At 42.2% G+C, this 13,355-nt stretch overlaps 1 protein-coding gene across 3 annotated transcripts in view; it reads left to right on the top strand.

The window, feature by feature from the left end:
- The window catches only part of M1AP (meiosis 1 associated protein), a 96,949-nt gene that overhangs the window by 75,965 nt on the left and 7,629 nt on the right, over nucleotides 1-13,355 (top strand). For 2 of the 3 annotated variants that reach the window (XM_063695758.1, XM_055378144.2), the window contains 2 exons: nucleotides 1,821-1,983; nucleotides 2,862-3,003. In XM_063695758.1, coding sequence (XP_063551828.1) covers nucleotides 1,821-1,983; nucleotides 2,862-3,003 — 305 coding nt within the window. Of the gene's footprint in view, nucleotides 1-1,820; nucleotides 1,984-2,861; nucleotides 3,004-9,921; nucleotides 11,336-13,355 lie in introns of those variants that run through there. The other variant, XM_055378143.2, reaches the window with a different exon arrangement.

A 13,355-nucleotide genomic window follows, 5' to 3' on the forward strand; every position in this document is an offset into this window, starting at 1 on the left:
TCTCAGGGCGGGGAACATCATACACCGGGGCCTGTCATGGGGTGGGGGTTTGGGGGAGGGATAGCATTAGGAGAAATACCTCATGTAAATGACAAGTTAATGGGTGCAGCAAACCAACATGGCACATGTATACATATGTAACAAACCTGCACGTTGTGCACATGTACCCCAAAACTTAAAGTATAATAAAATAACAGTGTCTGGGCTTCACCCCCAGAGACCCTGATTCAGTTGGTCTGGGGTAGGGCCCAGACATCAGTATCTTTTTCAAGTTTCCTAGATCAGGGGTCCCCAACCCCTGTGGCCTGTTAGGAACTGGATCAGCAGGAGGTGAGCAGCAGGTGAGCAAGCATTACCATCTGAGCTCCACCTCCTGTCAGATCGGCTATGTCATTAGATTCTCATAGAAGCCCAAACCCTACTGTGAACTACACATGCAAGGGATCTAGGTTGTGCACTCCTTATGAGAATCTAACTAATGCCTGATGATCTGAGGTGGAACAGTACCATCCCCCATCACCCCATGGAAAAATCGTCTTTTATGAAACCAGTCGCTAATGCCAAAATGATTGAGGATTGCTGCCCTAGATGATTCTTACTGCAACCAGAATTGAAAACCTCTGCCAGATGAACACAGCTGTCCAGTGCTAAAGCCTCAGGACCGGAAATGGAGAAGTCAGGCACAGAGGAAATAAGAGGAAGCTGGAGTCCTAGGCAAAGTCCCTCCTACTGACTTCCTGTGCTCTGGGACATGTCAGGCTGAGGGCTGTCTCACCCAGAATGAATGTCTTATTCACAATGTCTAATGTGATAAGACCTAATGTCTAGGTCTTATTCATAGGGCCCAGGAGGGCCAGCTGGGTCTAACATCTGTTCTGCCACTCTATTTTTTTCTATGTTGTTTTTTTACCTCATATTGCAGTTAGTACAGTCATTTCACAAGTCACTAACATCAACTACCAGCCTTCTCAGAAGTACTCAACATTCGTATATTCACAAGTTTGTTATCAGTATTCAAGCCAGGTATACGTTTTATTGAAGAACTTTGTAATATCAAGGATTCAAGCTTGTGTAACAGATCATCATACACTATGGCATATGCAGTTACCTACTGGAGCAGAAGCTTAATGCAGAAGAGTAAAATACCTAGATGAGTAACTCCTACCTAGCCTAAGCACTCCTCAGAACTGTTGTCTGATGCCACTGTGATGCTCCAAGGCCCAGAAGGTCCTAAATTCATGTTTCTTTGGGGAATTAAAAAATAAGCTATTTCAGGAACTTATTCCTTTCCCCCCACTCTGAATGTCCCTGAACGAGCCCACAGAGAAACAGTAGCAGTCATCTGACTGCCTGACTTCTGCTTTCCTGCTCTTCCTTCATCTGACCTGTACTGTTGCCAAAGCTTAGCCACAAGGAAGCAGCAGAAGCAAGATTTCCTTCTGTGATTGCCAAAGGGCCTCTGCATATTTTGGCATTAGCTACCTCCTCCACAGAGGATACATGTTCCTCAGACTGGATCACAAGCCAGATGTCTCACTATGAGACAACTGCTCAGCCAGCCCAGGAGTAAAACAAGTAAAAATCATGTCAGACTCTTGAAGATAAGTTAACTTTTATGTAGAGCGATAGAGATACTATAGCTTCCAGACCTGTTCTCCCTTTCCAAACCAGTCAGGCTTTCCTCTTTCCACTCTCCTGCCTCCTCCTATCCCTTGCTTGCCTGGTAGAGATGGAATGGGTAGCAAATGTTGTCTCTTAATGGCATAGCCTAAGGTAACTTATTACCCACAATCCTTCCTCCGATGCTGCTTTTATTGTAGTGTGTCTGAAATGTGATCTCCAAGAGCGACTGCTCAGCCCATCCCTACTCGCTGGCACAGCTGACGGCTCCTTGAGAATCGATGACCCTAAAGGAGACTTCATCACACTCTACCAGATGGCTTCCCAGTCATCGGCCTCTCATTACAAGCTCCAAGTGATCAAGTATGGTCCAAGGGAACCTCCCCAATCCATGCAAATGCTATTCTTAGTGGTTCTGTGGCTAGGAAGTCCAGAGATAGATGGTATCTCTTAAGTGTCAGGCAGGCAAGAGTCAGTTCCGAAGTAGCAGTTACAGCTATGGCATGAGGAAGCAAAGACAGGCTACTCAGCATGTGGAGGCCAAATGTGCAGATGGTGGGAGAAGCGCTGCAGTAGAACACTCTGAGGTCTGCATGAGGATTGTTTTTCTTTTGACTCATTTAAAAGGTGTTTATCCATTTAGTAAATGTTTATTGAATAGCTACTTTGTTTAGGCATCAAGACAGAGATCCAACCTTCAAGGAGTAAGTGGTACATAGGATCTACCCCTGCCCCCTCCCGTTTCTCTAAGTACTAGAATTCCTTCTTCCAGGAGAACCAATTGTAGGATAGAATTAGCAGACCAGGCACGGTGGCTCATGCCTGTAATCCCAGCCACTCTGGAAAGCTGAGGCAGGAGGATCGCTTGAGCCCAAGAGTTCAAGGCTGCAGTGAGTTGTAATTGGACCACTGCACTCCAGCCTAGGTAACAGAGCAAGCCCTTATCTTGAAAGAAAAACAAAACAAAACAAAAAAACACAATGAATTAGCAATAATGGCAGAGTCTGCTTCAACTCTTCCCAGTTCCTACCACTGTGCCCATGCACAGGTTCCTGAACTTTGACAATCTTCTGTGTGCTAGATACTATGCTAGATGCTGGCCATACAGAGATGCATAGTTCACAGACACTAATTTAAAAGCTTTCACAGTACTGTCTTAGAGTTAAGCTGAATTGAAGTGGATCTAGGTGGAGGTTCTAGATATCACTAAGGAGTCTTTCACTGTAATTATCTCTTCCTAGGGCTTTAAAATCTAGCGGGCTCTGCGAGTCATTGACATATGGACTCCCGTTCATCCTCAGACCTACAAGCTGTTGGCAGCTGGACTGGGATGAGCTGGAGACAAATCAGCAACATTTCCATGCTTTGTGTCACAGCCTGCTGGTGAGTACCCATGTCCCCAGGTGAAAAAGAAGAATCGTTTTTAAAGTACCAACCACAGAAAAGCAGCTAACTAACTCTGCCCAATCCTAAATCTGCCTCAACCCTCAAGAAGACAGAAAAAACTGGAAATACTCTGAAATTTGGAGTAAATATGACTTGCCTTTTGTTGGTTTCATGCTATAGAGAATAATTCCTGAATTCAGTTATACAACACTAAACTTGAAAATCCCCAATTGGTAAGCTTAACATTTAAATGGCAACAGGGAATTTTCCGTACGTACCTGTATTTTAAAACCTACTTCCTTCCTAACACTGATAGACGTTATGGTTCATTTAAATGAAGAGCACTTAGTCTATGCCAGACATTGTGTCAAGCCCTAGATATATATTCTGTAGTGACCTAAAAGACATTACCTATGACCTTAAGAAACCCACTCTCCAATGGAAGAAACAGAAATGTATATATTCTTAATTATGAGAAGTTTATAAAGGAAAAGAAGAAGCTGCTATAAGAAAGCCTGTCTATAGAAGTGACATTTAAACTAAGACCTACAAGATAAGTGAGAATTAACCAGGTGAAGGGTGGCAGGAAGAGCATTCCAGGTATAAGGAAAGGCATGTGCAAAGACCCTAAGGCTGGAAAGAGCTGAGAGAAAAATCAAGAACAGAAAAGCCATTGTGACTGAAACAGGGAGGAAGGGAGAGAGTGACAAAAGGTAGGGTTGGAGAGGTGAGCAGGGGTCAAATCATGCAAAGCTTTGTAGGCCAAATTAAGGATTTGGACTTAGGGAAACAAATCATGAGAAATAACATTATCTATTTAAGTTTTTAAAATATTACTTGGGCAGAAATTTGGAAATGAACTCGCAGAAGCAAAAATGGAAACATGAAAATGAGATAGGAGGGTATTGCAGTAGACTAGTCAAGAGACCGTGGTGGTTTGAACTAGAACATTGGAAGTCAAGATGAGATGAGCAAACCAATTAGAGAAATATTTTAGAATCGCTTCTTGGCCTTTTAGCTATGACCAAGTGTAGAAATATTTTAGAGAGAAGATTGTCAGAACTTGGTTGAGAGATTGGATATAGGGAGTGAGAAAGAGGAAGTATCAAATAACTGCATGGTTTCTGACTTGAACAACTAGATGGATGTCATTCCCTGAAATGGAAAAAATAAAAGCAGTCACATGAAACTAACACAACACTTAGCAAAATTAAAACAACTGCAAATAGAATGCAAGGACAGATATAGAATAAAGGTTTGACTTAGTAGGATGATCAGGACAGCACAGCAATGCATCTCTTTCACTATCAGAAGCAGACTTCTTTTTTTCCTGTTTCGAAGCCCACACTCCCTTTTAGGTCCACCCACTGAGTTCCTGTTTCCTGTCTAAAGAACACCCATCTCCTGTCTTTGCAGAGCAGAGACAACGGAGCCGTTGTAACTGTTAGTGCCCAACAGCTCAGTTTACTATTTACTCCACCCAGTTCCTCAGAATCTGAGATGATACATCACATGGGAGGAATTTCTCCCAGGTGGCTTCAATACATTCTTACAGTATTTGATATTTTAAACATACATTGACATTTTAATACACTGCTAGAGAGGATGTAAATTTTCCGGAAAATGATACCCTTTCCTTTTGCTGGGAATGTAGCCAAAGAAGACAGTCAGGAAAGGGACGAAGATATATGTACCAGCATGTTCATCTCAGTGTTATTTACAATGGTGAAAAATTGGAAACAACTCAAATGTCCTAAGTAGGGGAAAAGTTATAGGAACTATAACCTGGTGTGGTGACTCACGTCTGTAATCCCAGCACTTCGGGAGCCCAAGGCAGGTGGATCACTTGAGGCCAGGAGTTCAAGACCAGCCTGGCCAACATGGTGAAATCCCACAGCTACTAAAAATACAAAAATTAGCCAGGCATAGTGGCACGCACCTCTAATCCCAGCTACTCAGGAGGCTGAGACATGAGAATCACTTGAACCCGGGAGGCAGAGGTTGCAGTGAGCCAAGATCGCACCACTGCACTCCAGCCTGGGCGACAGAGCAAGACCCTGTCTCAAAAAATAGTTATAATAGTCTGGGCACAGTGGCTCATACCTGTAATCCCAGCACTTTGGGAGGCCAAGGTGGGTGGATCACAAGGTCAGGTGTTCGAGACCAGCCTAGCCAACATGATGAAACCCCGTCTCTACTAAAAATAAAATAAAATAAAAAATTAGCTGGGCGTGGTGGCAGATGCCTGTAATCCCAGCTACTTGGGAGGCTGAGGCAGGAGAATCGCTTGAACCTGGGAGGCGGAGGTTGCAGTGAGCCGAAATCGTGCCACTGCACTCCAGCCTGGGCAACAGTGTGAGACTCTGTCTCAAAAAAAAAAAAACGGTAATAATAAGGATGGGAAAAAGTATTCCCTTCCATCCTGGCTTACATACACGAGATTAGAGTCTCCCTGCCACTAAACTCATGGTTTGAGGATCTGTATTTATCTATCTGTCTATTTATTTATCAAATATTTACTCACCACTGTATGCCAAGCACTGTTGTAGAGATGAAGAGACCTCTTCTTTATTAGTCTTCTATCTTGGAAAAGGGCAGGGATGTAGTTGACCTGTCACTAGTAGATACCCATATTTTGGAGCATTTACTAAGTGGTAGTCACTTAACCAAGTGTTTTGCATACTTTACCTCATTTAATCCTCACAATAATCTGAAGTAGAGATTGTTATCCCAATTTGCAGATGGAGGAGGCTGAGGCCTAAAAAGACCAAGTAAGTTACCTAAGGTCACACAGCTACCAAAGTAGTCTTGTCAGAGTTTGAGGACCTAGCTCACACATGTAATCCCAACACTTTAGGAGGCCAAGGCAGAAGGATCACTTGTGCCCAGGAATTCAAGACTAGCCTGAGAAACAGAGTGAGACCCTGTCTCTATTAAAAATTAAGAAATTAGCCAGGAGCAATGACTCACGCCTGTAGTCCCAGCTACTCGGGAGTCTGAGGTGGAAGGCTTGCCTGAGCCCAGGAGTTCAAGGCTGCAGTGACCCATGATCGCACCACTGCACTCTGGGCGACAGAGGGAGACACTGCTTAGGGGGGGTGGGAAAGAAAGAAAATTTAAAAAGAATTTGAACCTAGTTCTGTTGACTACAAAGCCCATGTTTTTAACTTCTTTGCTAAATTCCCTACTCTGGATGTAGCCAGATAAATACAGACTATAACACTGAAGCTAATTCTCCTTCACTTACACCCTATGCTTCTGTACTTCAGTGGAGTTGAACTCACTTAAAATGGCACAGTACTCATAACAACTGCTTACCCATCTTGTACTGCTGTTCTCTTTACTCCGTTTGGTCCACCTCATCTAGATTAAAGACCACTCTCCTATTCTGGAAAAGACAGCAGCAAAACAGATTTCTTTCTTTTTTTTTTTTTTTTGAGACGGAGTTTCGCTCTTGTTGCCCAGGCCTGGAGTGCAATGGCACAATCTTGGCTCATCACAACCTCCACCTCCTGGGTTCAAACAATTTTCCTGCCTCAGCCTCCCGAGTAGCTGGGATTACAGGCATGCACCACCACATCTGGCTAATTTTTTATTTTTAGTAGAGACGGGGTTTCTCCGTGTTGGTCAAGCTGGTCGCAAACTCCCAACCTCAGTTGATCTGCCCACCTCAGCCTCCCAAAGTGTTGGTATTACAGGCGTGAGCCACCGCGCCTGGCCGCAAAACAGTATTTAAATGCCTCTTCCTTCTTGTTTTTCACATGACATTTTCTCCAAGCAGCAAAAATCCTGAATGGCAGTATGTTATAGAGTACAAACTTTTCACAAACTTCAGCTCATTAATTCAACACAAATATTTTTAAGTGTGACGAGACTTATTTAGGGTTTTAACCTCCTAAGCCTATTTTTACAAGTTTGCCATGCTTCTTTAACTCCATCTTTGGTTTTTTATTCTTTCATATACCTTTTTCATATGTTCTTTTGAAATCTGATTTCAAGTCAGCTCCATATTTAACTCTCTTGCCTTCTGTTTTTCACTGTAATGTTCCCCTCCAGCCAACTTCTCATTCTAACTTCTGCCTTTCTGTTAATAGCAGCACCACCATTGTCTAGTCACCCAGGCTTGAAACCTCAGTCACTTTCAGCCATCTCACCCTTTACACCTACTCCATCACTAAGTCCTATCAATTTTCCACTCATAACATGAGTTGTAACTCTCCTTTACTTCCTGTTCCCACTGCTTGTCTCACCAAGACTTCTTCAGTAAACTCCTAACTGGCTTCCCTGCCTCCAATCTCTCTCTCTCCTGGTTTTCCCTGCACATTGGCACTAGCTTAATCTCCTTGAAGCATTCCCCTATCACATGTTTTTCTATGTATCAATACTCAATCACGTATTACACCTTGCCTATTCTATCCCTATAGCATCTGTTATCACTATCCTAATTCAAGCCCTTTTAACCTTTCCTTTAATACTGCAATAATCTCTCAACTTGTCTCAATGCTTTTTTAGTGCTTCCCATTCCTAGTCCATTTCACATAATGCCAACAGATTAATCTTTTGATTAATCTGATTCAGCACTGATTCTGCCACTACTTAGCTGAAAAATACTTTGTGGCTTACTATTGTTTATCCATAAAGTCCATATTCCTTAGCCTAATATTCAAGGTCCCACCTTATCTCCCATTATTCCCCTTCATGTACCATACACTCCAACCAAATTAATATAGAAACCTTAAATTTTTCCACCTTTGAGCCTTTGCTCATGTTGACCTTTCTCTCATCTCTGTGTGTTCAAATCCTACCCTATCCTGAAAGACCAAACTCAAATGGTACTTCTTGAATGGGAGCTCTCTAGTTTCTTCCACTTGTCATTAGACATTTGTATGCTGTTTCTTTTTGGAGAAAAACATATTTCAAATAGGTTTTTAAATATAGGATCCTATGTTTGAGATTAAAGTCTCAGATATAATTTGACTACCCAAACTCCAGATTGACATAGTGCCTTTTCTACCACTTCCCCACTTTACTAACCAATTCCTAGGCTTTGGTCAAATTTAGGCCCAGAATAGAAATTCCCCCCTTTCTTACTTCTCTTTTTGGAGGAGTCAAGGGAAGGTAGTTTTCTAATATGTTGTAGTAAAATATAATTTGTGTTGTCCAGGAAAATCCTGGACTGTGGAATCAGACAGCCTTAGGTTCCTGACGCTTTTTTTATTTCCCAACTGTGTGAACTTAGGCAACTTGCTTACCCTCACTAAGCATTGGTGTATTCATCTATTTGTAACCCTAACAAATTTAATGGCCCCTATGTGGCTTAGTCTCTGCACAAATGGCATATATGGAAGCACTATCAGAGGCCCAAAAGTAAATTTTAAAGTGATTTGTGTATTCAAAGGACACCAAAAAGGATCTAGTTCATAACCCATAATGACATTTCTCAAATTTTCTTCCCCCACTCCTCAATTATCTCTAACCTGAAGCTGTTCCTAGAACCTTTCACACACACACACACACACACACACGCATGCACACACACACATACACACATACACACACACACACACACAAATTATCTCTACCTCCTCAGTCCCTGTTCTCTCTCAATCCTCTTCCTCCCTCTCTCAGCCATATATTATAAATTGACTTAGCCTTTCTGACATAATGTAGTCCTCCTCTCTCTCAGGTCCTGTCTCTTTCTACCTATTTAAAATACTAAGAAATAAAGCTGATAAGGCTTCTCCTTTAATCAATAGAAGTAGAGTGAGGGAGGGCTGGGCACAGTGACTCACACCTGTAATCCCAGCACTTTGGGAGGCAGAGGTGGGCAGATCAACTGAGGTTAGGAGTTCAAGACCAGCCTGGCCAACATGGCGAAACCTCATCTCTACTAAAAATACAAAAATTAGCTGGGGGTGGTGGCGCATGCCTATAGTCCCAGCTACTCGGGAGGCACGAGAATCACTTGACCCCAAGAGGCAGAGGTTGCAGTGAGCCGAGATCACGCCACTGCACTCCAGCCTGGGTGATAGAGTGAGACTCCATCTCAAAAAAAAAAAAAAAAAAAAAAAGTAGAGTGAGGGAGAAGGTGCATGACACACACATTAGTAACTCTTGTCCCATCACATATAAAATATAGACAATAAAATATACCTCATGTGGTTTTTAAGATGATTAAATATTGCGTGTGTAAAGCACCCAGCACATGTCTAACACGTGATTTCCACATAGTGGTTGGTTAGCAGTTCTATAATTTCCATTTGTTTCATTTTTGTAGATTCTAATTCTCTGAAGAAATTCTCCATATTTTCATCTAATTTCTTAAATATACTAATCATGGTTATTTTAAGGTTCTTGTCACCTAACCCCAATACCTGGATCACTTATGGATTTGTTTCTATTGTCTCTTTTTTCTCTTGGTTTTCAGACATGTGGCACATGTCTTTTGTCACACCTGGCAATAACATATATAAATAAATTGTAGAGACTCCAGCTGGTGTTAGCTTTCTCTAGAGAGGGCTCACCCTTCCCACACTAGGCAGACAGAGTGGTGGCTCAGCATCCTGTTTCACTAGAAACTGTACTGAGTCAAGGCTGGGCTGCAGTCCTGCTAATGCTCAATCTATCCAGGGTTTGTTCCTGGCCCTCCAGAGTTTTCCACTGAAAACCTGGTGTATTATGTATATCCCCTCCCTTTGGAAGGTCCCACCTCTAATCACTGGCTCCCAAGTCTGCTAAAACATTCTACTTTTTGGAAGCTTTCTCCTTAAGTGTTTTTGCCTTTTGCCCCATGGAGCCCTAATATTTGGCAAATGTGTTTGGGGGAAAATTGACTTGATTCCCATCCCTTCCCACCACCAAGTCTCCACCAAAAAATCTGCTAGTTTCTCTGTTCTCCTGTACTTGCCTCCACAGGTGGAAGTCTTGGATTCTCAGCTCCTCCAACCACCACTACCACCACGCCCTCTGTCGCAGAATCAACATACACTCCCAGGGTATAAGCAGCTGCAATAATTCCCTCATCTCTCCGGACTCTTCCTTCTCTAGAGACTTAGCTACCGCTAGATCTCATTGCCTCAGCAACTCCTTACTGCCTTCCAACAAATTATCCAGCTTTTCCGATTGTTCTAGGCAGGAGAACCAGTCTGCCTCTGGCCACTGTAACCCACTTAGATGCAGAAGTAGATGTTTATTAAATGCTCATTTATTCCCCCTTTGCTATCTGTTCAGACATACAGCACATCTTCTAAGTTCCCCTTAGCCAGTTGGCCGGCTTCACCATGTTTTCATTTTCAGGCTCCTGGATTTCCTTACAAGTGTGGGTATTGCTCAGTTTATTCAACCACTGCCTCTTCACTTGCCCTTAAGTCGTAGTGATTAGTGCCAATGTACCAGTCCTCATCGACTATAAATGTTGTGTAACTTTTCAAATTACATTTTACAGATACTCTAAGCCTTAGTCAATCACAGCCTTGTTATTTCATTCCCTGATTTTTCACTTGAAAATTGTTTCTGTCTTCCTCACAGATTATTTTGCTTTATTCAGGTATTTCACTTGCTTTTCCTCAGAAAATGATCACTTCATCGGATAGGCAAGACTTTTCCCAGTCTTTTCTGAAAAATATGTGTTGTCCACCACTCCTGTAAATGTCACTCTTAGATTAATACAGACCACAAGAAAGCTATGTGTTTTGGCAGCATTCTTTGGAGCTTTTATAGATCTATATCTAAGAATTATTCACGTATTTTTAATTTAACAAAGTTAAATAAACATTCATAATTAAATGTATTTTTCACTTTGAAAAGTTAACACTTCATGGTGCTTACCATGTACCTGACACAGTTCTAAACACTTCACAGCTACTAACTTATTTTATCCCCATAACCATTCTATGAAGTAAGAATTATTATCCCTGTTTTACAGATGAGGAAACTGAGGCCCAGAGAGTAAATGGTAGAGTAGGGATTGAAAGGCTGGCTTCAGGCCCCAAACTCTACACCACTCTACAGCTACATGAAATTTATCAGCATATTGATTGCAGGAGTGCTCTGAAATATATTCACTACTCAATAAGAAGCCACAGACAGCTTCTCCCACATTTTATATCAGGAAAAGCTATGGGGCTCCCTTCTAGCAAAAGTGGGTGGTTTGTATTTCTGTGAGCTTATCTAATCCTGGCTGTATTATTGCCCTACTTTTATTTTTCTTTTACGCAGTCCCCTTAATTATTTATTTTATCTTTTTATGCTGTTCCATTTTTCTAAACTGGCATAGCTGTTTTGTGGAATGTGGTAGGAAATAAATATATAAATAAAATTAATTTTGTCCAAGTCTTTATGAGATCAATCTATCCATTGCCAGGAAAATATCATTTCTATTACCAAATCTTTCTGTATAGTCCCAGTTATGTAGCTAGTGACTCACTTTCCACATCCTCATTTCAATTACAAAGTCATGTCTGTGTGAACTAGAAAAAGAAATGAAAATACCACCTAGGTCTTTCAGTTTCCTACTTAAAATGTCAGAGTCTCTGGAGACACATTCCAGAGCTTTACAGTCCATGTCTGCCCTAATTGGCCACAGAAGTTACAGGATTCAAGCCATGATGTGTTCAGCAGGAGTCTAAGTACACAGGCGATGAGCCAGTTGGGCTATAACTGGGTGGGGAGATGGAAAGTGCTTGGTTAAATAGGCAAAGACTCAAGACCAAGAATCCAAGCTGAGAGTGGGGTGATGGCAGGTCAGGAGCCATTCGAGAACAGAATGAGGGAGGTTACAGTGTAGCATCTGGGCGGGTAGGGGGGATAGACAGGTGCTAGAACAGCAGCCTAGCATGAGTCAGTGGGCTTCCTGTGACCCAGCTTTGTCTGTTTCTCTTGCTTCATCTTTCACCTACGCCCCTCCCATCTTCCCCCCAGTCACACTAATAAATGACTGAATGTTCTCCAAATATGCTGAACTGTTTCACACCTCCACACCTTTTTTCATGCTGTTCTCTTCCTTTTGCCTCTGTCTACCTGACAAATATCTACTCATTTTTTTCCAGATCCTGCTTAAATAATTTCAGTATGAAGCCTTTCTTGCCTCCACCACAGCCTATCTCCATTCATCTTTCTTGCCTTTCCACACCCATGTACTTGTTGCCACATCTATCTAGACCTTTTGCACCATAGCTCTCTGATACGAGAAATGTCACATTACTATATTTTTCTAAATCAAATTTAGAAAGCATTGGTTCCCAAGGGCCAGGATGTTGACACACTCAATATCTTTATGGGTGCCTCTACCCCTAGGATCATACCCAGAATCCAAAGAGCTTAACACAGTACAGAAAATGTGGAAAATGACCTTCTGGTCTTCAGCACACCTCCCAGGACAATACTGAATAGAAGTAGCAAGAGCAGACATCTCTGCCTTGTTTCTGATGTTAGAGGCAGAGAATCCACTCTTTCACCACTACATATGAGGTTAGCTGTGGATTTTTTTATAGAGGTTTTTATCAGGTTGAGGAAGTTCCATTCTACTCCTAGTTTACTGAGCATTTTTATTATGTAAGGGTGTTGGATTTTGCCAAATGTTTGTGTGTGTGTGTGTGTGTGTGACAGCATCTCACTCTGTTGCCCAGGCTGGAGGGCAGTGGTGTGATTTCGGCTCACTGCAACCTCCGCCTCCTGGGTTCAAGTGATTCTCCTGCCTCAGCTTCCTGAGTAGCTGGGACTACAGGCACGTGCCACCACTCCCGGCTAATTTTTGTATTTTTTTAGTAGAGATGGAGTTTCACCATATTGGCCAGGCTGGTCTTGAACTCCTGACCTTGTGATCCACCCACCTCGGCCTCTCAAAGTGCTAGGATTACAGGTGTGAGCCACCACGCCCGGCTGCCAAATGTTTTTTCTCCATCTATTGAGATGATTATGTAGTTTTTGTTCTTTATTCTGTTAATATAGTATATTACATCGGTTGATTTGAGGGTATTAAACCAGCCTTAGGGATAAATCCTACTTTGTTGTAGTATATAATTCATTTTATATGTTGCTAAATTTGATTTGCTAATATGTAGTTAGGGTTTTTGTATCTATATTAATAAGAGATATTGATCTATAGTTTTCTTTTCTCATGATGTCATTGTTCTGGCATGGTTCTGTGTACCCACACCTAGTGCTTGGAACATAATAGGCGCTCAATAAATTCTTTTTTTTTTTTTTTTTTTTTTTTGAGACGGAGTCCCGCTCTGTTGCCCAGGCTGGAGTGCAGTGGTGTGATCTCGGCTCACTGCAACCTCCGCCTCCCGGGTTCAAGTGATTCTCCTGCCTCAGCCTCCTGAGTAGCTGGGATTACAGGCATACAC

This window comes from Gorilla gorilla, chromosome 12, assembly GCF_029281585.2.
Source record: "Gorilla gorilla gorilla isolate KB3781 chromosome 12, NHGRI_mGorGor1-v2.1_pri, whole genome shotgun sequence".
NCBI lineage: Eukaryota > Metazoa > Chordata > Mammalia > Primates > Hominidae > Gorilla > Gorilla gorilla.